At 42.5% G+C, this 24,440-nt stretch overlaps 1 protein-coding gene across 1 annotated transcript in view; it reads left to right on the forward strand.

Moving 5' to 3' along the window:
• The first annotated feature begins 3,870 nt into the window (after positions 1 to 3,870).
• The window catches only part of LOC112248944 (centrosomal protein of 120 kDa), a 53,933-nt gene continuing 33,363 nt past the window's right edge, over positions 3,871 to 24,440 (forward strand). The window contains exons 1-10 of the mRNA XM_042320836.1: positions 3,871 to 4,644; positions 5,049 to 5,205; positions 5,382 to 5,496; positions 9,535 to 9,679; positions 10,932 to 11,080; positions 12,783 to 12,980; positions 13,205 to 13,429; positions 13,640 to 13,877; positions 14,218 to 14,392; positions 18,082 to 18,231. Coding sequence (XP_042176770.1) covers positions 4,596 to 4,644; positions 5,049 to 5,205; positions 5,382 to 5,496; positions 9,535 to 9,679; positions 10,932 to 11,080; positions 12,783 to 12,980; positions 13,205 to 13,429; positions 13,640 to 13,877; positions 14,218 to 14,392; positions 18,082 to 18,231 — 1,601 coding nt within the window. The 5' untranslated portion in view covers positions 3,871 to 4,595. The remainder of the gene's footprint in view (positions 4,645 to 5,048; positions 5,206 to 5,381; positions 5,497 to 9,534; positions 9,680 to 10,931; positions 11,081 to 12,782; positions 12,981 to 13,204; positions 13,430 to 13,639; positions 13,878 to 14,217; positions 14,393 to 18,081; positions 18,232 to 24,440) is intronic.

The following is a 24,440-nucleotide window of genomic DNA, read 5'->3' on the forward strand; positions in this document are numbered from 1 at the left end:
GGGTGAACAGGGAGTACAGGAGAGGGCTCAAAACACACCCTTGTGGGGCCCCAGTGTTGAGGATCAGCGGGGTGGAGATGTTGTTACCTACCCTCACCACCTGGGGACGGCCCGTCAGGAAGTCCAGTACCCAGTTGCACAGGGCGGGGTCGAGACCCAGGGTCTTGAGCTTGATGACGAGTTTGGAGGGTACTATGGTGTTAAATGCTGAGCTGTAGTCGATGAACAGCATTCTCACATAGGTATTCCTCTTGTCCAGATGGGTTAGGGCAGTGTGCAGTGTGGTTGCGATTGAGTCGTCTGTGGACCTATTGGGGCAGTAAGCAAATTGGAGTGGGTCTAGGGTGTCAGGTAGGGTGGAGGTGATATGGTCCTTGACTAGTCTCTCAAAGCACTTCATGATGACGGAGGTGAGTGCTACAGGGCGGTAGTCGTTTAGCTCAGTTACCTTAGCTTTCTTGGGAACAGGAACAATGGTGGCCCTCTTGAAGCATGTGGGAACAGCAGACTGGGATAAGGATTGAGTGAATATGGCCGTAAACACACCAGCCAGCTGGTCTGCGCATGCTCTGAGGACGTGGCTGGGGATGCCGTCTGGGCCTGCAGCCTTGCGAGGGTTAACACATTTAAATGTTTTACTCATGTCGGCTGCAGTGAAGGAGAGTCCGCAGGTTTTGGTAGAGTGCTGTGTCAGTGGCACTGTATTGTCCTCAAAGCGAGCAAAAAAGTTATTTAGTCTGTTTGGGAGCAAGACATCCTGGTCCGCGACGGGGCTGGTTTTCTTCGTGTCATCCATGATTGACTGTAGACCCTGCCACATACCTCTTGTGTCTGAGCCGTTGAATTGCGACTCTACTTTGTCTCTATACTGACGCTTAGCTTGTTTGATTGCCTTGCGGAGGGAATAGCTACACTTTTTTGTATTAGGTCATGTTTCCGGTCACCTTGCCCTGGTTAAAAGCAGTGGTTCGTGCTTTCAGTTTCTCGTGAATGCTGCCATCAATCCACGGTTTCTGGTTTGGGAATGTTTTAATCGTTGCTGTGGGTATAACATCGCTGATGCACTTTCTAATGAACTCCCTCACCGAATCAGCGTATTCGTCAATGTTGTTGTTGGACGCAATGCGGAACATATCCCAATCCACGTGATTGAAGCAGTCTTGAAGCTGGGAATCAGAATGGTTGGACCAGCGTTGAACAGACCTGAGTGTGGGAGCTTCTTGTTTTAGTCTCTGTCTGTAGGCTGGAAGCAACAAAATGGAGTCGTGGTCATTTAGACCGCTGCGTCACTCGGGAGGACCATCTTCTTGACATATTAACTTAGATCACCTGACAATTATCGGACACATGAAACCTGCCAGGAAGGACCCCTCTGTCACTGAAGTTGCCAAGATGATGAGGAATGTAGTGGGTGATGGCCTGGTGATTGACTGCAATAGCACCTGTATTTAGCTTTTTAACTAGGCAAGTTTTCAGTTAAGAACAAATTATTATTTACAATAACGGCCTAGGAACAGTGGGTTAACTGCCTTGTTCAGGGGCAGAACGACAGATTTTTACCATGTCAGCTCTGGGATTTGATCTAGCAACCTATTGATTATTGGCCCAATGCTCTAACCACTAGGCATACCTTGTTGATCTTGTGAACTTCACACGTGAATGCAGAGCCTCTCAGTCAGGAAATGTGTGCAAGTACTTAAACTTTGCAAACATAGTGTTGTCAGCTAGAGGTCAGTCAGTGAATGAAACATGGCAAAAACTTGCTCAGGTGATAGTGGAGAAGAAATCAGACCTGCTTGATAGAAACAGTCTTAACTGTATTTTTGGACGAAGGTAGTACTGGTGTTGTCAATATGGAAAATGGTTATTGTTCATGTAACACCAGTAGCTTTGGGCAAAATTGTGTCTGTCAAAATGTTTATCACATGATAACAGAGGAGCAAACTGAGCATGAGGTAGCTACATCAATCGAAGCTGAACCACCAAGCACTTATTTTTCAGCAACATGCCCACCACTGCTACACACACTGACCACTGCTACAGATACTGACACACAGACCATGCTTGCTGAGCTTCACCAGTGGAGCACCTCTTCTCAGTACATGGAGACAGAGTTGTGCAACTCTGTAGAGAGAGCCTACATAATTCCCTCTTGCGCATCAGCCCGCAGAATCACACCTCCACATCCATACAGATGGAGAATACATGGACAAAACACAGCAGGGTAGTCAGAGAAGAAAGGCAGTCAAGAATGTTAACACTGACACGGTGTTTGTTGTAAGATCAAATCTCTGAGCTGACAAGGTAAAAATCTGTTGTTCTGCCCCTGATCAAGGTAGTTAACCCACTGTTCCTAGGCCGTTCATTGAAATAAGAATTTGTTCTTAACTGATTTGCCGAGTTAAATAAAGGTAAAATAAATAAAAGAAATGTGTGAGGACTGTAAATAAAATGTCTATGCGTTTATTAATGTACATTATTGTTACTGGTGTAGAGAGTAGGCAGGAGGCAGTCGCAAGTTTAGAACTACCTGCATACAAGACCCCTGGGAGCCAGAAAGAGGGGGTCAAATACTTATTTCCCTCATTAAAATGCAAATCAATTTATAACATTTTTGACATGCATTTTTATGGATTATTTTGTTGTTATTCTGTCTCTCACTGTTCAAATAAACCTATCATTAAAATGATAGGCTGATCATTTCTTTATCAGTGGGCAAACGTGCAAAATCAGCAGGGGCCAAGGTGAGTCCAAAAATGTATTGTATGCTACTGCATAAATCATGCAATATGCAAGGGAGATATGTATACTGTAGCTGAGAAAGTAATACTAAGTGTATGTTGTGTAGCAAGCTGTTCGTAGCCCATGTGCCTCACCCTAATAATTTAGTCTATTTTCACCAACGTTGTACTGTAAACACATCGTTCGTCGCTGGTGTGTGCTTATTTGCCTATTACCTGTTTTAGAGAAATGTAATCATCGCATATTGTAAGAGCTTTCATTGTCTGTTTGTATGTAAGAACGGCCCGTGTTCTGACTTCTGTCGCGGTACATTTCAAAAGTTCTGAACAAATTGTTATACTGATTACGTGGGGGCAGGTAGCCTAGTGGTTGGAGCGTTGGGCCAGTAACCGAAAGGTTGCTCGATCGAATGCCCCGGCTGATTTGCCCCTTAAGCCCCCTAAGTACCCAGTGTTCCCCGGGAGCCGAAGGCGTGGATCAGCCTCCCGCACCTCTCTTATTCAGATTTTAGTTGAATGCATTCAGTTGTACAACTGGCTAGGTATCCCCCTTTCGTCCGTCGTCTCTCGCTCATTAATGACTGAAATGAAATTACGGATGGCCTCTTATCCGCTTGTCGTCCCCTTATGCCATAGTTTGTACATCTCAATTGTAAGTAGGAACCACATTTGTTTAAGCAAGTCAGCCATATTAGCTATTTTTTTGAATGCATTAAAATGAGGCAGAATTAACAGTAGCAGTGGTAAGGTGTTGGGACTGCTGTTGGAACAGCTTTATGTAGGCACCGTCTGTCACCGTTATAGTGCAATTAATGTATTGTTTAGTGTTGTGGCTTTGCTGGCATGCATCCCATTTTTTTGTTTGCCCCGACAAGATTTACATACTAAAATCGCCACTGCATATATCTCAATGTATTTTTGAGGTAAATCTATTTCGCACCACCAGCGGGATTCCCTTTCAGGCTCAACAGGCTGGCGAAGCGAGCCAATCAGAAGAGGCTTTACCAGCGCTGTGAACTGACCAATCAGCGAAGCGTAGTAGCAGCATATTTTAATTTCAACTAATTTATGCCCGATGTCCACAAATTGAATATATCCGTCCTTGCTTCACATGTGTCTCGCAAGGCTGCAGAATCGATAATGTCATTTTCGCTGTGTCTGGGTTCGACCAAAGCGTCGATTTCTACCGGGATCTCCATGCTAAAAATGTTGCATGGAGACACATTGCCAATATGATTGGATTACCTGGTTAGTTGAGTTGAATGTGAAATAATTAGCTGGAAAGTGGAAGATAGGTGCTGGCAATTAGCTAAACGATCTAGCAAAGTGGTTAGCTGGTTTGGCTGTTTTATGAACGTCTGAGTGTAACAAGGCACGAGTTGAAAATACGGAATTCTTGCGGTATACAGAACGCACCGCAGCATCACCAACCCAGCGTTGCGGACTGCTTCATTAACAATACGACTACAGCCGGAACACATAGTTTGTGCAACTTCTGGACATGAGGCTTTATGCGATTCTGCAAATGTAACGAAACAGAGGAGGACCTACCTAAATGTGTCCAATATAAACGTTCCAAAACGTTTTCCGTCTGGAGTTAAACGGTTGCTACAGACGAAACGATTTGCAACAGAATCGGCGTAATGAATACACCCGAGGTCTCATTCGACACTTCCGATCTTGAACGAAAGGGGTGGCGGCAAATAATCACAACAAAGCGGGGTATGCAACGGGCAGACTCCCTGGTGAAACATATTTCTGACAGCCATTGCTACATAAGCCTAGCAAGACAACCAGAAACACTTAGACTGGATAACTAGCTTTATTTTTTAACTAACTTACACAAATGCCATTATGGCAACGAAGTCCGACCAACTTCTCATCGTGGTGTCCATTCTTGAAGGTAACGTTTGGTCAAAGTCAATCCATCATGTATTTTATTTATTTATCTAAACATTAGTACTACAATATTTACTAAGCGTATGTATTGTAGCTAACGTCAGCCAAAAGATACTGGTAGCTAGCTAGCTAATTTTCTCACTGTTGTTTCTTCAACGTTAACGTAGCTAACTAACGTTAGCTAGTTAGCTATCTTGTAACTTTAGTTAGCGAGCACATTATGGTAATGTTTAGTTAACGCCAGCTAGTTAACTGTTGAATCTAGCTAGCTACATTTTGCTAGTTGATAAGCTTCTTATTGAAGTGGTTGGTTAGATGGCTAGCCATGGTGTACATTTAGCTAAGCACATTCTTGTGTGTCACATAGAAGCTACAAGTCTGTTTGAAATATTTTTTTGCTCGACCCAGGTCGTCAATTCCCAAAGAGCCAGCGCCACAACCTTATAGTACATGCAAAGTTTGATGGAGAGCAGTTGGCTACAGACCCTGTTGATCACAAGGAGCAGCCTCAGTTTTGCACAGAGTTGGCCTGGGAACTTGATCGCAGGACCTTGCACCAGCACAGGTCATTCATAACTACATACCTTCTATCTAGATACTATTGATACCCAGTTACTTATTTTTACTTTCATGATGGTTCATTTCCCTGCAGTTATGCACTTTGATTGCTGATGCACAAGGCTACTACTAGTACACATGCATGCAACTGAAGATTGTAATGTCAATGTTTTGTACCCCCAGACTCCAGCGCACACCCATCAAACTACAGTGTTATGCTGTTGATACAACCACATCTGTGAAAGAGTGTGTTGGATATATTATTCTTGATTTAAGATCTGTGCAAGAAATCAAACAGGTGAGCTCCTCCGGTGTTCTCTGAATATTGCTATTCTGCAATTCAAGATGTTAGCTATCAATGTACCGGCTTTTTGCTAATTACGATTCATACATTGAAGATAAGTTCAAATTTGATCTGTCACATGCTTAGTCAACAACAGCTGTAGACTAACAGTGAAATGCCTACTTATGGGTCCTTTTCCAACTATGCAGAGTTGAATAAATAGAAATAGTGACTAAGTCCCCAGACAATAACGAGTAAATGTAACATGGCTGTACACAGGGAGTACCAGTACCGAGTCGATGTGTAGGGGTAAAAGGTAATTGAGGTAGCTATAGGTATGGGGTAAGTGAGTAGGCAACAGGATCAATAATAGACAGGAGCAGTGTATGTGGTGTGTGTATGGCGTCAGTATGCATATGTGTTGGGATGTGAGTCTGTGGGTAGAGTCCAATGTGTGTTCCTAGTCAGTGCAAAAGACGGTAAGTCCAGGTAGCCATTTGATTAGCTATTTAGCAGTCTTGTTTAGTAGTCTTATGGCTTGAGGCTATAAGCTTTTCAAGGTCCTGTTGGTTCCAGACTTTGTGCACTGGCACAGCTTGTTGTGCGGTAGCTTGGGTGACTGGATTCTTGGACACTTTTTTTGGGGGGGGCCTTCATCTGACACCACCTGGTTTAGAGGTCCTGGATGACAGGGAGCTCGGCCTTAGTGATATACTGGGCTGTGCTCCGTACCCTCTATAGTAGAGGTCGACCGATTCATCGGAATGGCAGATTAATTGGGGCAGATTTCAAGTTTTCATAACAATCGGTAATCAGCAGTTTTGGACACCGATTGTGGCCGGTTACATTGCACTCCACGAGGAGACTGCGTGGCAGGCTGACTACCTGTTATGCGAGTGCAGCAAGGAGCTAAGGTGCTAGCTAGCATTAAACTTATCTTATAAAAAACAATGAACATAATCACAAGTTTACTACACATGGTTGATATTACTAGTTTATCTAGATTGTCATATAATCTATGTGGTGCATGTTAATTTATCATTTATCAATTTATCATTTCCGCATCCACGGAAAAAGCACTGTTGTTGCACCATTGTGTACCTAACCATAAACATCAATGCCTTTCTTAAAATCAATACACAAGTATATATTTTAACCTGCATATTTAGTTAATATTGCCTGTTAACATTTATTTTAACTCGGGAAATTGTCACTTCTCTTGCATTCTGTGCAAGCAGAGTCAGGGTAAATGCAGCCGTTTGGGCCGCCTGGCTCGTTGTGAACTGTGTGAAGACCAATTCTTCCTAACAAAGACCGTAATTAATTTGCCAGAATTGTACATAATTATGACATTGAAGGTTGTGCAATGTAACAGCAATATTTAGACTTAGGGATGCCACCCGTTAGATGAAATACGGAACGGTTCCGTATTTCCTTGAAAGAATAAACGTTTTGATTTTGAAATGATAGTTTCTGGTTTTGACCATATTAATGACCCAAGGCTCGTATTTCTGTATGTTATATTATAATTAAGTCTATGATTTGATCGAGCAGTCTGACTGAGCGGTGGTAGGCAGCAGCAGGCTCGGAAAGCATTCATTCAAACAGCAATTTCCTGCATTTGCCAGCAGCTCTTTGCTGTGCTTCAAGAATTGCACTGTTTATGACTTCAAGCCTATCAACTCTCGAGATTAGGCTGGCAATACTAAAGTACTATTAGAACATCCAATAGTCAAAGGTATATGAAATACAATTGGTATAGAGAGAAATAGTCCTATAACTACAACAAGGGACTGGGAGACCAGCCACTGAGGAGTGGCTTCTGTTTGGCCACTCTACCATGGAGGCCTGATTTTAATGGAGTGGTGCAGATATGGTTGTCCTTCTGGAAGGTTCTCCCATCTCCACAGAGGAACTCTGGAGCTCTGTCAGAGTGACCATTGGGTTCTTGGTTACCTCCCTGACCAAGGTCCTTCTCCCTGGATTGCTCAGAGCAAACTCTTTCCATTTAAGGATGATGGTCACTTTGTTCTTGGACCTTTAATTCTGCCAAAACATTTTTGGTACCCTTCCCCAGATCTGTGCCTCGACACAATCCTTTCTCTGAGCTCTATGGACAATTCCTTCGACCTCATGGCCTGTTTTTTTTTCTCTGACCTGCACTGCCAACTGTGGGACCCTTTTTATATAGAGCTGTGTGTGTGCCTTTCCAAATCAAGTCCAATTAATTGATTACACCACAGGTGGACTTCAATCAAGTTGTAGAAACTTCTCAAGGATGATCAATGGAAACAGGATGCACCTGTGCTCAATTTCGTGTCTCATAGCATAGTCTGAATACTTGTGTAAAGATTTTTTTTAAATTACGTTTTCAAAATTGTTTTAACCTGTTTTTGCTTTGTCATAGTGGGGTATTGTGTTTAGATTGCTGAGAAATGTTTTATTTAATACATTACAGCCTTATTATAAAATGTGGAAAAAGTTGAGGGGTCTGAATACTTTCCTGACTGCACTGTGTGTGAGATGTACAGTATCAGTCAATTTTTTTGTTTGTTGGTACTATTTTCTACATTGTAGAATAATAGTGAAGACATCAAAAATATGAAATAACACATGGAATTGTGTAGTAACCCAAAAAGTGTTAAACATCAATGTTTTATATTCTTTGCTTTGAGGACAGCTTTGCACACTCTTGGCATTTTCTCAACCAGCTTCATGAGGTAGTCACCTGGAATGCATTTCAATTAACAGGTGTGCCTTGTTAAAAGTTAATTTGTGGAATTTCTTTCCTCAATGCGTTGGAGTCTATCAGTTGTGACAAGGTAGGAGTGGTATACAGAAGATTGTCATTTCCCAAATAGGGCTAAGTCCATATTATGGCAAGAACTGCTAAAATAAGCAAAGAGAAATAACAGTCCATCATTACTTTAAGACATGAAGCTCAGTCAATCCAGAAAATGTCAAGAATTTTTGAATGTTTCTTCAAGTGAATTCACAAAAACCATCAAGCGCTATTATGAAACTGGCTCTAATGAGGACTGCCACAGGAAAGGAAGACCCACAGTTCATTAGAAATAACTGCACCTCAAATTGCAGCCCAAGTAAATGCTTGACAGAGTTCAAGTAACAGACACATGTCAACATCAACTGTTCAGAGGGGACTGCGTGAGTCAGGCCTTCATGGTTGAATTGCTGCAGAGAAACCACTACTAAAGGACACCAATAAGAAGAGACTTGCTTGGACCAAGAAACACAAGCAATGGACATTAGACTGGTTGAAATCTGTCCTTTGGCCTGGAGTCCAAATTTGAGATTTTTGGTTCCAACCGCTGTGTCTTTGTGAGACGCAAAGTAGGTGAACAGATTATTTCCGTTTGTGTGGTTCCCACCTTGAAGCATGGACATGTGGTTGTCCTTTGCTGGTGACACTGATTTATTTAGAGTTCAAGGCACACTTAACCAGCATGGCTGCCACAGTATTCTGCAGCGATACTCCATCCCATCTGGTTTGGGCTTAGTGAGACTATTTGTTTTTCAACATGACAATGACCCAAAACACCTCCAGGCTGTGTAAGGGCTTTTTGACCAAGAAGGAGAGTGATGGAATGCTGCATCAGATGACCTGGCCTCCACCATCACCAATTTGAGATGGTTTGGGATGAGTTGTACCGCGGAGTGAAGGAAAAGCAGCCAAAAATTGCTCAGCATATGTGGGAACTCCTTCAAGACTGTTGGAAAAGTATTCCAGGTGAAGCTGGTTGAGAGAATGCCAAGAGTGCAAAGCTGTCATCAAGGCAAATGATGGCTACTTTGAATAATCTAAAATATATTTTGATTTAACATATGGAATCGCGTAGTAACCGAAAGCGTTATTTCATAGTTTTGATGTATTCACTATTCTACAATGTATCTGAACTTTTCACTGGTACTGTGTGTCTCTTTGTTTGTTTTTGTTTTTTTGTGCCAGCACAATTTCACCCAGTCAAATTCCTGTACATACAAATGTATCTGAAGAAGTGATTCTGATGAGACTTGTTTTCATTGTGTCCCCAGGCTCCTAAATGGTATCCCTTACTAAGCAGCAAGTACACTAAGTTGAAGCCAGCCATTCTGCTCACCATTGCACTGGAGAATGACACCAAACAAACAGAGTTGTCACTAGAACGATTCAAGGCCAAAAAAGCACCACCAAGACAAGGTGAGGAGTGTCTAGGATATGTCCCAAATGACACCCTTTTCCCTACATGGTGCACTCTGGTCAAAGGACTCTCATCAAATGAAGAGCACTATATAGGGAATTGGGTGCCATTTGGGATGCACAAATTTGAGATGGTGACTTGCAAAAGTATTCACCCAACCTTGGCATTTTTCCTATTTTGTTGCTTTACAACCTGGCATTAAAATTTATTTTATCATTTGATTTACACAACATGCCTACCACTTTGAAGATGTAAAATATTTGTTGTGAAAAACAAACAAGAAATAAGACAAAAAAACCAGAACTTGCATAACTATACACCCCCCCCCCAAAAAGTCAATACTTGGTAGAACCACCTTTTGCAGAAATTACAGCTGCAAATCTCTTATGTCCCTTTTATGAGGGTATGTCTCTATAAGCTTGGCACATTTAGCCACTGGGATTTTTGCTCATTCTTCAAGGCAAATCTGTTCCAGTTCCTTGAAGTAGGATGGGTTCTGCTGGTGTACAGCAATCTTTAAGTCCTACCACAGATTCTCAATTGGATTGAAGTCTGGGCTTTGACTAGGCCATTCCAAGACATTTAAATGTTTCTCCTTAAACCACTCAAGTGTTGCTTTAGCAGTATGCTTAGGGTCAATGTCCTACTGGAAGGTGAACCTCTGTCCTAGTCTCATATCTGTGGAAGACTGAAACAGGTTTCCATCAAGAATTTCCCTGTATCTCCACCTTGTCCCTGACCTGTTTGGAAAGCTCCTTGGTCTTCATGTTGCCGCTTACTGGTGTTGCAGAATGTGGCCTTTCAGAACAGGTGTGTGTGTGTGTGTGTGTGTGTGTGTGTATATATACCTACTGAGATCATGTGACACTTAGATTGCACACAGGTGGACTTGTTATTTAATTTATTGTGACTTCTGAAGGTATTTGGTTGCACCAGATCTTATTCAGGAGCTTCATAGCAAAGAGGGTGAATACATATGCACGCACCACTTGAGTTTTTTATTTTTTGGAACACGTTTTTCCATTTCACACAAAATAGTCCAAATTGGTGAGGTATGTCCATTACATTAAGTAAAAATCTATTTAAAGCTATAAAAATATATTTAGATTGTGATGCAACAAAATAGGAAAAATGCCTAGGGGGATGAATACATTTGCAAGACACTGTAGATAAGTTATAATATATTACTTGAACACGTTTGGGAGATTAGGCTGTATTTGGTGTTTTAACAACTGTCACCTGTTTTTGTAGGTTCTCCTGTGTTGAGTAACCTTTTGCCAGAGAAACTAGAGGCTGTTCTGAAAGAGGATGAAGGATATCACCAGATTGGACATCAAGATTATTGCACTGACTTGTTTGTTTTGTCTGTTACTGTGGCCTTTGCTACCAAGCTTGAACAGGTAAAGTGCTTCTTCACAAGCATTGTGTAAACATGTATGTAGTAGTTACTTTTCAATAGCTAGGTTTCCATCCAGTTGGCAACAGATTTTCATGTAGATATTCTATAATCCGCATAAAAACAGTATGCACTTTTTCCCACCAGAGATGTTTCCATCAAATTTACTTGTTGCTGTGCGTGATGGTGTAGTGCACATAAAAATACATTTTGTGGTTAAATTCCCATGTATCAAATAAGAAATACAAGTTAAATAGGTTTCCGTCACATTTTCAACTACTGATGGTTTCTCACAAAAAAATGTTGCTTTATAGACCGAGTGTGCCCGCTCTGGTATTGGCATGTGCGCTCTAGCCACCAGTGGTATCTGCATGCTGTTGGCTATAGCACATGTGTAGCCTACACAATAATAATAATGATGATGATGATATTATTATTGACAAAGAGCAAGATAATTTCTTTGGTGTAACAGCAGCCAAGCAATGATGATCGTGTCACCAGAATAGTGTGTTTGTGTGAAATGTTCATGAAAAGTCTTCTTGCTTTCCCAAAGACCTTTTTCAATTAAACGTTAACTTCAAAGTTGCCTATGCTTCCCTGGCACAATTTTATGATTATTTTTATCAATCCGGTGGGTATTTGTTTAGCAAATTCTACTGTAATGTGTGCTATAAGCACTGCTAAACAGCAGCCTCTTGCTAGGTGTGAATTAAAGGGTAACTACACCAAAATATCAGCATTTCTCAGATTTCTTCCAGACCTCAAAAGCGGTCTACTGATGTGGTTTAAGTATTGTGAACTTGGATCATCATTTTTGGTTTTCTATAAAAAAATATGTAAAAAAATTGAAAGTGGGATTTTGAGAGCGAAAACCTGAAACAAATGGTTAAATGGAAACCTTATTTTTCAAGATAATGTTGGCTATGTGCTTTTTTTCTGTTTTACCCTCTTGAGCTGGCAGCCTTGGGGCGATATTTACATACATTGTCAATGCCTCGATAAAGTATGAAGAGGGCCATGAAGACTAGACTAGGCTCTCGAGTGGTGCAGCGGTCCTAAGGCACTGCATCAGTGCTAGAAACATAACTACATACCCTGCTTTGATCCCGGGCTGTATCACAACCGGCTGTGATCGGTAGTCCCATAGGGCGGCGCACAATTGGCCCAGCGTCATCCGGGTTAGGGGAGGGTCTGGCTTTGGTAGGCCGTCATTGTAAAATAACTGACTCGCCTAGTTAAATAAAAATAGGCTACCACCTTCTGCTACTCTATATACTTGTGGAAAACATTGAGGATTCAAAGATGACCGCAATGTACACTAAATGCTGAAAATATTAACCTAAACATTAGTCAAACTTGACCCCAGAATTTGTATATAAACTCAAAACGATAAGTAATGTCTTTACGAAGGATTGCCTGCTGCATTCAAACATAACCAACCTACAGCACTAGTCTAAACTTGACTTGTGTCATCTGTTATCACTTGGTATTAAGGGATAAACATGGTAATGCTTTCACTGATTGTATATAAAGGAAGATAGTTCCTAAATGATTGTGCTTGCTTTGTTATCCAACTGATCTTGTTCTTTGTCGTCCTGTGAACACCGTTCATTGCTGCTCGCAGCTAGATTTAAATATGTATTCTGTAGTTCATGCCGGTATTGCAGGTGTGCATTGACAGTGATTTGTTTGCTTGTGTGTTTCAGTTGATTCCCAGTACGATGAAGCTGGTCGGTGAAGGGTCTGAGTTTTTCTTCTATTATACCCTGCTGGGTAACGACATCACCAGTGAACCTTTCCAAAACCTGATTAGCCCCAGCTTTGAGCCAGAGAGGGCCTCGGTCCGAATCCGCAGCAGTGATCCGGTTCTACTGACCTTTCTCAGCCTGCAGCCCAGTCTTCAGGTGCTGTGCTGTCTGTCATGCTCTCACGTGCTAACGTGACGCAAGTAGTTGCTTTGCTGGAGAGTCAACAAAGTCTGGTGTCGTCATCATTTGATTTTTAATCAGATATAACATGATTCCAATAAAATGGTGACAGAAATATTGCAAAAAAGTTTCCTCCTTGGCGTCAATGGAATCCGTTACACTAGTGTTTCATAATCGTCTCTGTGTATGTTTTGTCACAGGTCCACCTCTGCTGTGGGAACCACTCCCTTGGCAGCACAGAGGTCTCCCTAGCTGGCCTGGCTAAGAGCAGTGTGGACCTGGAGAAGCAGGTGGCCACAGTGGAGGGGGCCTTCATTCTCCAGCCTCCTAACCGAGCCAAGCAAAGCTTGCCTCCTATCCCCATGGATCTGCAGCCCACTGTGGGGGTGTCCGTCACACTCAGGAGAGAGGCTCTCACTACTCCGGTAAAGAAAGGCCTACCTGACACATTGAGCTAATCACGGTTACTAACCTACTGATCTGATGGAATAGAATGTTTAATACCCTACTGCTGTAGGGCTCAATTATTTGGTTACTGTCTCTGGTGTTGGTTGTCTCGATTTTGCATCATTGCAAATAACAGGAGAAACTTTGACAGAGGTGGTTTCTCTCTGTCTCTCTCTGTGTGTTGGTAGGTGGGAGCTAATGCAGAGGGAGATGGTCCTCTGATTCCACTGAAGACCGGGACTGTGGAGCACGTCCTCCCTTCATCTCCCCCTGCTGAAAAGTGGCCCCGAACTCCCTCACCTGGCATAAAGTCCCCCATTAAGTCTCCCACGTCCCTAGCTGAGTCCCCTCCCAACCCCCTCACAGAAAGCGAGGCTAACAGCCTGCAGGTAGAAGCTGCCTTGCTGGCTCAACCTCTCCCAACTGGTAGGTGTTTGTTTGAGTGGGCTCATTCACATTCATTTGGACATTTTAGACCATTTTACCCATTTTTATTGGTTCTGAAGTTAAATCTCTGGGAGACGCAACACAAATGCGCCCCATCTCAAGGGTTTGGCAGTAAAACCTGACCGCTTTAGTTCCACTTTTGGGGAACAACACAGTAGGCACACCCACCACACTTCCTCTAAAGGCTTTTATCACAGCATTTTTCCTAGCCCTCAGTTAAGCCCAATAATTAGTCCATTTGAAAAGCCTCTGAACAAGAAAGCCAGGATGAAAAGCACTAACATGTCTGTGGTTGTTTCTGTCTGACTCGGGCCTCCAGGTTCGGTCCTTGCACCGTGCCAGGTGGAGGACGAGCCTGAAGGAGGCCTGTCCTCGGTCAGCGTCTCTGCACCAAAGATAGCCATCCCCTCCTCGGCACATCACTACTGTTTCTCCATGGACCTGCGCAGCGTCCGCAACCTAAACCTGGGCTTCCCCGTCAGCTGCACACTCCGGTAGAGTGATCATCACAGTTTTTGCTCTGTACTGAAAATGCTGTATCCTGAAAACTTGACTGCTGAAATGCACAATTTTCTAGGATTGTATTAACAGTGGACTAAAATATATTTGTGTAGTATTCCTTTAACAAGCCTTTGGTTTAGTCCAGTTATTCCCCCCTTCTTGGCACATTTGAGGTCTCGTTTTATCTCTTTATTTTTCTTGAAGTGTCCACTTTGATTCAGCTCGAAAATGTACATTCCATTCCTCCAATCATTCTTTCATACCACAAAATGTAAGCCACGTTACCATGTGGGTTATTCCAGCAATTCGTTACCTTTTTGGTCAAAGAAACGTTTGCTTTCACAAAATGTTTACATTCTGGGCTCTATTTTAACAAAGCCCTACAGCAACGGTAAATCTTAGTGCTGGTGGTAGCGTTATAGGTTCAGGGGTGCGTCAAATATTTTAGCTATTTTCACAACTGGAATTATGGGCACAGTAGCTGGCGGTGGTGTGAATAAGCTGGGTTTTGATGAATTAACAAGTTGTGGGTATGTCGAGGCTTGGCCCCTCACTAGCCAATCCGAACGTGCTCAATGGCGTAATACAGTTCTTTCAGAAAGTATTCACACCCCTGGACTTTTTCCACATTTTGTTATGTTACAGCCTGAATGTAAAATGTATTACATTTATATTTTTTTTGTCACTGGTCTACATTGAATGTCCCATAATGCCAAAAGTGGAATTGTTTTTAGAAATTCATATACAGTGGGGCAAAAATGTATTTAGTCAGCCACCATTTGTGCAAGTTCTCCCACTTAAAAAGATGAGAGGCCTGTAATTTTCATCATAGGTACACTTCAACTATGACAGACAAAATGAGAGAAAAAATCCAGAAAATCACATTGTAGGATTTGTTATGAATTTATTTGCAAATTATGGTGGAAAATAAGTATTTGGTCAATAACAAAAGTTTATCTCAATACTTTGTTATATACCCTTTGTTGGCAATAACAATGGAGAGGTCAAACGATTTCTGTAAGTCTTCACAAGGTTTTCACACACTTGCTGATATTTTGGCCCATACCTCCATGCAGATCTCCTAGAGCAGTGATGTTTTGGGGCTGTTGCTGGGCAACACGGACTTTCAACTCCCTCCAAAGATTTTTCTATGGGGTTGAGACTGGCTAGGCCACTCCAGGACCTTGAAATGCTTCTTACGAAGCCACTCCTTCGTTGCCCAGGCGATGTGTTTGGGATCATTGTCATGCTGAAAGACCCAGCCACGTTTCATCTTCAATGCCCTTGCTGATGGAAGGAGGTTTTCACTCAAAATCTCACGATACATGGCCCCATTCATTCTTTCCTTTACACAGATCAGTCGTCCTGGTCCCTTTGCAGAAAAACAGCCCCAAAGCATGATGTTTCCACCCCCATGCTTCACAGTAGGTATGGTGTTCTTTGGATGAAACTCAGCATTCTTTGTCCTTCAAACACGACGAGTTGAGTTTTTACCAAAAAGTTCTATTTTGGTTTCATCTGACCATATGACATTCTCCCAATCTTCTTCTGGATCATCCAAATGCTCTCTAGCAATCTTCAGATGGGACTGGACATGTACTGGCTTAAGCAGGGGGACACGTCTGGCACTGCAGGATTTGAGTCCTTGGCGGCATAGTGTGTTACTGATGGTAGGCTTTGTTACTTTGGTCCCAGCTCTCTGCAGGTCATTCACTAGGTCCCCCCGTGTGGTTCTGGGATTTTTGCTCACCGTTCTTGTGACCATTTTCACCCCACGGGGTGAGATCTTACGTGGAGCCCCAGATCGAGGGAGATTATCAGTGGTCTTGTATGTCTTCCATTTCCTAATAATTGCTCCCACAGTTGATTTCTTCAAACCAAGCTGCTTAACCAATTGCAGATTCAGTCTTCCCAGCCTGGTGCAGGTCTACAATTTTGTTTCTGGTGTCCCTTGACAGCTCTTTGGTCTTGGCCATAGTGGAGTTTGGAGTTTGACTGTTTGAGGTTATGGACAGGTGACTTTTATAATGATGACAAGTTCAAACAGGTGCCATTAGTACAGGTAACGAATGGAGGACAGAGGAGTCTCTTAAAGAAGAAGTTACAGGTCTGTGAGTGCCAGAAATCGTGCTTGTTTGTAGGTGACCAAATACTTATTTTCCACCATTTGCAAATAAATTCATTAAAAATCCTACAATGTGATTTTCTGGATTTGTTTTTCTCATTTTGTCTGTCATAGTTGAAGTGTACCTATGATGAAAATTACAGGCCTCATCTTTTTAAGTGGGAGAACTTGCACAATTGGTGGCTGACTAAATACTTTTTTTGTCCCACTCTGTGTGTGTGTGTGTGTGTGTGTGTGTATATATATGTATGTCTATATATATATATATATATGAGCTTTTCATTTGTAAAAAAAAATATGTCTTCAATTATTCAACTCCTTTGTTATGGCAGGCTTAAACATTTGCTTAACAAGGTGCATGGATGGACTCTTTGTACAATAGTAGTGTTTAACATGATTTTTGAATAACTACCACATCTCTGTACCCCACACATACAATTATATGTAAGGTCCCTCAGTCAAGCAGTGAATTTCAAACACAGATTCAACCACAAAGGCCAGGGAGGTTTGCCAATGCCTCAAAGAAGGGCACCTATTGATTAAAAAAAAGAAGACATTAAATATCCCTTTGAGCATGGTGAAGTTATTAATTACACTTTGGATGGTGTATCACTACAAAGATACAGGCGTCTTTTCTAACTTAGTTGCCGAAGAGGAAGGAAACCGCTCGGGGATTTCACTATGATGCCAATGGTAACATTAGAACATTTAGAGTTTAATGGCTGAGTTAGTGTTATAGGACATTGTAGTTACTTCACAATACTTACCTAATTGACAGAGTGAAAAGAAGGAAGCCTGTACAGAATAAAATATTCCAAAACAAACACTAAGCCACTAAAGTAATGCTGCAAAAATGATGGCAAAGCAATTAACTTTTTGTCCTGAATAGAAAGTGTTATGTTTGGGGCAAATCCAATACAAGCATAGTGGTGGCTGCTTCATGTTTATTCGTATGCTTGTAATCATTAAGGACTGGGGACTTCTTCAGTATAATAAAAAAAACATAATGGAGCTAAGCACAGGCAAAATCCTAGAGGAAAACCTGGTTCTGTTTGCTTTCCACTGGCACTGGGAGATTAGCAGGACAATAACCTAAGACACAAGGCCAAAACAACCCTGGAGTTGCTTACCAAGAAGACAGTGAATGTTAGTTTTGACTTAAATCTACGTGAAAATATATGGCCAGACCTGAAAATGTTTGTCTAGCAATGATCAACCACCAATTTGACAGCTTGAAGAATTTTGAAAACATTAATGGGCAAATGTTGCACAAAGCTGAAAACACAATATTTTTGGTTATTGATAAGATTTTTCCACAGCAGTTTAAATCGTAAAATTATTCTCTACGCTTGCTTTGTCACACAAACTGAAATTAGGCATGCTATTAGAATTTTAGCAACCAGGAAATGGCGGAGTGATTTCTGCAAATTGCACCTTTTTTTAATATAACAGGCTTTTAAAATCTATATTGTTACACAATTTCTACTTCAAATATCAAAGGGACGCAAAAGGCACTTTTTTTTCGTGGAAAGACCCAAGTATTTTCTCTCGTTTCAGGTATGCATACCAGTTTTTCGGGAGTGCCGCCCCCATCATGACCAACCCCCCAGTGGAGGTGAAGAGGAACATGGAGGTGTTCCTGCCCCAGTCGTACTGTGCCTTTGATTTTGCCGCTCTACCTCACCAAGTCCAGGACACCTTCCTCAGGTGTCTTTTCACATTCTAGAGGAATACGTGAAGCATGCACTTTTAGGGGCTTGTTGTGCCTACTTGTTTCATTGTGCCAAAGGGGTGTTTTTGACCTAGCACTAACAAATCCAGAATCGAATCAATTGCTTGATTAGTTGGTTAGTTGAATCAAGTGTGTTAGTGTTAGGGCAAAATCTAAAATGTGCACTCCTTAGGGTCCCCAGGACCAGGGGCCTAATTTATCAAAGGTGCGTGCACACAAAAACACACTCTAAACCTTGCGTTTCCACAAAGGTTGGTATTTATACATTTTGAACTTGAGGAAAGTGTGTGTATCTCCATGTACAGCTCAGGCCTGTTAGTAGTGGTTGATCAATTGTATTGCAAGCAAATATTATTATTTTGGGGGTAATGTATGTGTTTGATGCCTTTGAATTATAATGATGTTAACGGATGCATTTGCCATTGGTAAGGAGATTGCATAGCAGCATGTTGTCTAATATGTTTCTTTTACTTGTATTATCTAGGCCTAAATCATAATCATATTGCAGGGCTGGTTTATTCCCGCTACACAACAAATATTAGGCTATCATTTAGCCATTGCTCATTCAATAGCTAAGCATGCTACCATTTAGCCATCGCTAAATAAATCATTAAACTGCATCAGTAAAATAACAATGGCGAGGCTATATACAGGGGTTACTGGTACAGAGTCAATGTGTGGGTGCACCGGTTACTCAAGGTATTTGAGGTAATATGTACATGTAGGTAGAATTATTGAAGTGACTATGCATAGATAATAACAGAGTAGCGGCAGTGTAAAAGAGGGGTCTGGGTAGCCCTTTTGATTAGCTGGAGTCTTATGGCTTTGGGGTAGAAGCCTAGAGCTAGACTTGACACTCCGGTACCGCTTGCCGTGCGGTATCAGTGAGAACAGTCTATGACTAGGGTGGTTGGGGTATTTGACCATTTTTAGGGCCTTCCTCTGACCCCACCTGGTATAGAGGTCCTGGATGGCAGGAAGCTTGGCCCCAGTAATGTACTGGGCCGTACACACCCTCTAAAGTTCCTTGAGGCCGAGCAGTTGCCATACCAGGCAGTGATGCAACCAGATGCTCTCGATGGTGCAGCTATAGAACATTTTGAGGATCTGAGGGCCCATGCCAAATCTTTTCAGTCTCCCGAGGGGGAATAGGTTTTGTCGTGCCTTCTTCACGACTGTCTTAGTATGTTTAGACCATGGTAGTTCCACTGCAGCCCCGTCGATAAGAATGGTGGCATGCCGGGTCCTCCTTTTTCTGTACTCCTCAATCATCTCCTTTATCACGTTGAGGGAGAGGTTGTTGTCCTGGCACCACACGGCCAGGTCTCTGACCTCCCTATAGGCTGTCTCATCGTTGGTGTCATCGGCAAACTTGATGATGGTGTTGGATTTGTGCGTGGCCATGCATTCATGAGTGAACAGGAAGTACAGGAGGGGACTGAGCACGCACCCCTGAGGGTCCCCCGTGTTGAGGATCAGCGTGGTGGATATGTTGTTACCTACCCTTACCACTTAGGGGCAGACCATCAGGAAGTCCAGGATCCAGTTGCAGAGGGAGGTGTTTAGTCTCAGGGTCCTTAGGTTAGTGATGAGCTTTGAGGGCACAATGGTGTTGAACTCTGAGCTGTAGTCAATGAATAGCATTCTCACATTGGTGTTCCTTTTGTCCAAGTGGGAAAGGGTCGTGTGGAGTGCAATAGAGATTGCATCATCTGTGGATCTGTTGGGGCGGTATGCAAATTGGAGTGGGTCTATGGTCTCTGGGATAATGGTGTTGTGAACCATGACCAGCCTTTCAAAACACTTCATGGCTACAGATGTGAGTGCTACATGTCAGTAGTAATTTAGGCAGTTTACCTTAGTGTTCTTGGGTATCTGAGAGTATGGTGGTCTGCTTGAAACATTGGTATTACAGACTCAGTCAAGGACAGTTTGAAAATGTCAGTGAAGACACTTGCCAGTTGGTCAGCACTTGCTCGGTGTACACGTCCTAGTAATCCGTCTGGCCTTGTGAATGTTGACCTGTTTAAAGGTCTTACATCGGCTATGGAGAGCGTGAGCACTCAGTCATCCGGAAAAGCTGATGGACTCATGCATGCTTCAATGTTACTTGCCTTGAAACAAGCATAGAAGTAATTTAGCTCGTCTGGTAGACTCGTGTCACTGGGCAGCTCGCAAGCCCTGCCACATCTGACGAGCGACCATTTTTTTCCATCTCGCTCATTCAATATCCAAGCGTGCTCGAAAGTAAATAGACTGGTAACCTATTTTACGTTTTGGGTTGGCTACAGTATTGCTGTTCGATAGGCTGATGTCACTCCTATTTGATCTCAGAGCCAAAACCAAGACAGGAGATAAACATCTGATGAACATAGCATTGTCTCAGTCAAAAGGCTATAACCTATTATTGAACATGTAACTGCTGTAATGAAGCAGCTAATAAAGAGTTAAAGGGAAAAAAACTGGAAAACACTATTGTAAACAGCACACCTAATGCGAGCGGTTCCATATGTGACAGAGATGAAAATCTCAAATGTAGAGGTAAATCTAATAGCAACAATAATTGCCTCCAATTATTTTGGGATTTTGGCTAGGCTACTTTGAAGCAAGTTAAGACATTCCTCATTATGATAAATAAGATACTTTTCTTCATAAAGTCTATGTGAACACCTGCTTGTCAAACATCTGATTCCAAAATCATGGGCATTAATATGGAGTTGGTACCCCCTTTGCTATAACAGCCTCCACTCATCTGGGAAGGCTTTTCACTACATGTTGGAATATTGCTGCAGGAACATGCTTCCATTCAGCCACAAGCATTTGTGAGGTCAGGCACTGATGTTGTGCGATTTGGCCTGGCTCGCAGTCGGCGTTCCAATTCATCCCAAAGGTATTAGATGGGGGTTGAGGTCAGGGCTTTGTGCAGGCCAGTCAAGTTCTTCCACACTGATCTCGACAAACCATTTTTGATGTTGATAAATGAGGCCCCAGGATTGGGAAACACTGGCTAGTTGATGGTTGTCTACTTGTTTCATTTTGGTTGTGTACAGATAAGACAACTCAAGGTTTCTTTTGATTTACAGTGCCTTCGGAAAGTACTCAGACCCCTTAACATTTTCTGCAGTTTGTTACATTACAGCCTTATTCTAAAATGGATTAAATAAAATAAGCAGCAATCTACACACAATAACCCATAATGACAAAGCGAAAACAGGTTTTTTGACATTTTTGCAAATTTATTTAAAAAAAAAAAACGGATATCTTTATCTAAATAAGTATTCAGACCCTTTGCTATGAGACTTGAACTTGAGCTCCGGTGCATTCTGTTTCTATTGATCCTTGAGAGGTTTCTACAAACCTGGAGGTCCACCTGTGGTAAATTCAATTGATTGGACATGATTTGAAAAGGCACACACTTCTTTTTATATATTTTTATATAAGGTCCCACAGTTGACAGTTCATGTCAGAGCAAAAACCAAGCCATTAGGTTGGAGGAATTGTCCGTAGCGCTCCGAGACAGGATTGTGTTGAGGCACAGATCTGGGGAAGGGCACCAAAACATTTCTGCAGCATTGAAGGTCTCCAAGAACACAGTGGCCTCCATCATTCTTAAATGGAAATAGTTTGGAACCACATGTCTCTCCCTAGAGCTGAGCAATCGGGGGAGAAGGCCCTTCAGGGAGGTGACCAAGAACCTGATGGTCACTCTGACAGAGTTCTAGAGTTCCTCTGGAGATTTGAGAACCTCCCAGAAGGACAACCATCTCTGCAGCACTCTACCAATTAGGCCTTTTATGGTAGAGTGCCCAGACAGTTCTCTTGGAATTTGCCAAAAGGCACCTAAAGACTCTCAGACCATGAGCAACAATATTCTCTGGTGTGATGACCTGAATGCCAAGTGTCACGTCTGGAGGAAACTTGGCACCATCACTACGGTGAAGCATTATGGTGGCAGCATCATGCTGTGGGGATGTTCTTCAGCGGCAGGGACTGGGCGTCTAGTCCGGATCGAGGCAAAGATGAATAGAGGAAAGTACAGAGAGATCCTTGATGAAAACCTGTTTCAGAGCGCTCAGGACCTCCGACTGGGGCTAAGTTCAACCTTCCAGCAGGAAAACGACCCTAAGCACACAGCCAAGACAACTCAGGAGTGGCTTCTGGACTAGTCTCTGAATGTCCTTGAGTGGCCTTGCCTGAGCCCAGACTTGAACCTGATCAAACATCACTGGAGAGACCTGAAAATAGTTGTGCAGCAACACTCCCCAACCAACCTGACAGAGCAGGAGAGGATCTGCAGTGAAGAATGGGATGAACTCCCCAAATACAGGTGTGCCAAGGTTGTAGGTTTATATCCAAGAAGACTTGATGCTGTAATCGCCTCCAAAGGTGCATCAACAAAGTACTGACTAAAGGGTCTGAATACTGTAAATGTGATTTCTTTTTTTGAAAGTTTATTAAATTAGCACAAAAAAAATCTAACCGGTTTTGGTTTGTCATTATGGGGTATCGTTTGTTGGTTGGGGGGGGGTGTGATATTTAATACATTTCAGAATGAGGCTGTAACGTAACAAAATGTGGAAAAAGTCAAGGGGTCTGAATATTTTCCCAAGCCACTGTAAATACCCATTAATGTACACCTTTTTAAGAGGGATTTATCTATACAAAATCACATATGACTGAATAATCAGGCCACCATTCTGGTGTGTTCAGACGATCAGACTATGTATGGCCACAAGGAGAAGGGGTGAATTTGCCCCTAATTGCTGATCTTTGGTCAGTTTTCTCCACTAATGGTTGTTAGGATTGTGGGAGGTGAAGCTGATTCTAGATCTGTACCAAAGGGAAACTTCACCCAGGGGGCCCACCAGAGATTCTAGTCCCACTGTGCTTGGGCGGCAGGTAGCCTGGCGGGTAGGGGTTGTTGGGCCAATAAACGAAAGGTTGCTGGATTAAATCCCCGAGCTGCCCCTTAGAAAGGCAGTTAACCCACTGTTCCCCGGACTCCGATGACGTGGATGTCGATTTAAGGCAGCCCTCTGCACACCTTTGATTCAGAGGGCTTGGGTTAAATGCGGACGACAGATTTCAGTTGAATGCATTCAGATGTACAACTGACTAGGTACAGTGCCTTGCGAAAGTATTTGGCCCCCTTGAACTTTGCGACCTTTTGCCATATTTCAGGCTTCAAACATAAAGATATAAAACTGTATTTTTTTGTGAAGAATCAACAACAAGTGGGACACAATCATGAAGTGGAACGACATTTATTGGATATTTCAAACTTTTTTAACAAATCAAAAACTGAAAAATTGGGCGTGCAAAATTATTCAGCCCCCTTAAGTTAATACTTTGTAGCGCCACCTTTTGCTGCGATTACAGCTGTAAGTCGCTTGGGGTATGTCTCTATCAGTTTTGCACATCGAGAGAGACTGACATTTTTTCCCATTCCTCCTTGCAAAACAGCTCGAGCTCAGTGAGGTTGGATGGAGAGCATTTGTGAACAGCAGTTTTCAGTTCTTTCCACAGATTCTCGATTGGATTCAGGTCTGGACTTTGACTTGGCCATTCTAACACCTGGATATGTTTCTTTTTGAACCATTCCATTGTAGATTTTGCTTTATGTTTTGGATCATTGTCTTGTTGGAAGACAAATCTCCGTCCCAGTCTCAGGTCTTTTGCAGACTCCATCAGGTTTTCTTCCAGAATGGTCCTGTATTTGGCTCCATCCATCTTCCCATCAAGTTTAACCATCTTCCCTGTCCCTGCTGAAGAAAAGCAGGCCCAAACCATGATGCTGCCACCACCATGTTTGACAGTGGGGATGGTGTGTTCAGGGTGATGAGCTGGGTTGCTTTTACGCCAAACATAACGTTTTGCATTGTTGCCAAAAAGTTCAATTTTGGTTTCATCTGACCAGAGCACCTTCTTCCACATGTTTGGTGTGTCTCCCAGGTGGCTTGTGACAAACTTTAAACAACACTTTTTATGGATATCTTTAAGAAATGGCTTTCTTCTTGCCACTCTTCCATAAAGGCCAGATTTGTGCAATATACGACTGATTGTTGTCCTATGGACAGAGTCTCCCACCTCAGCTGTAGATCTCTGCAGTTCATCCAGAGTGATCATGGGCCTCTTGGCTGCATCTCTGATCAGTCTTCTCCTTGTATGAGCTAAAAGTTTAGAG

This window comes from Oncorhynchus tshawytscha, linkage group LG04 (assembly GCF_018296145.1).
Source record: "Oncorhynchus tshawytscha isolate Ot180627B linkage group LG04, Otsh_v2.0, whole genome shotgun sequence".
Taxonomy (NCBI): domain Eukaryota; kingdom Metazoa; phylum Chordata; class Actinopteri; order Salmoniformes; family Salmonidae; genus Oncorhynchus; species Oncorhynchus tshawytscha.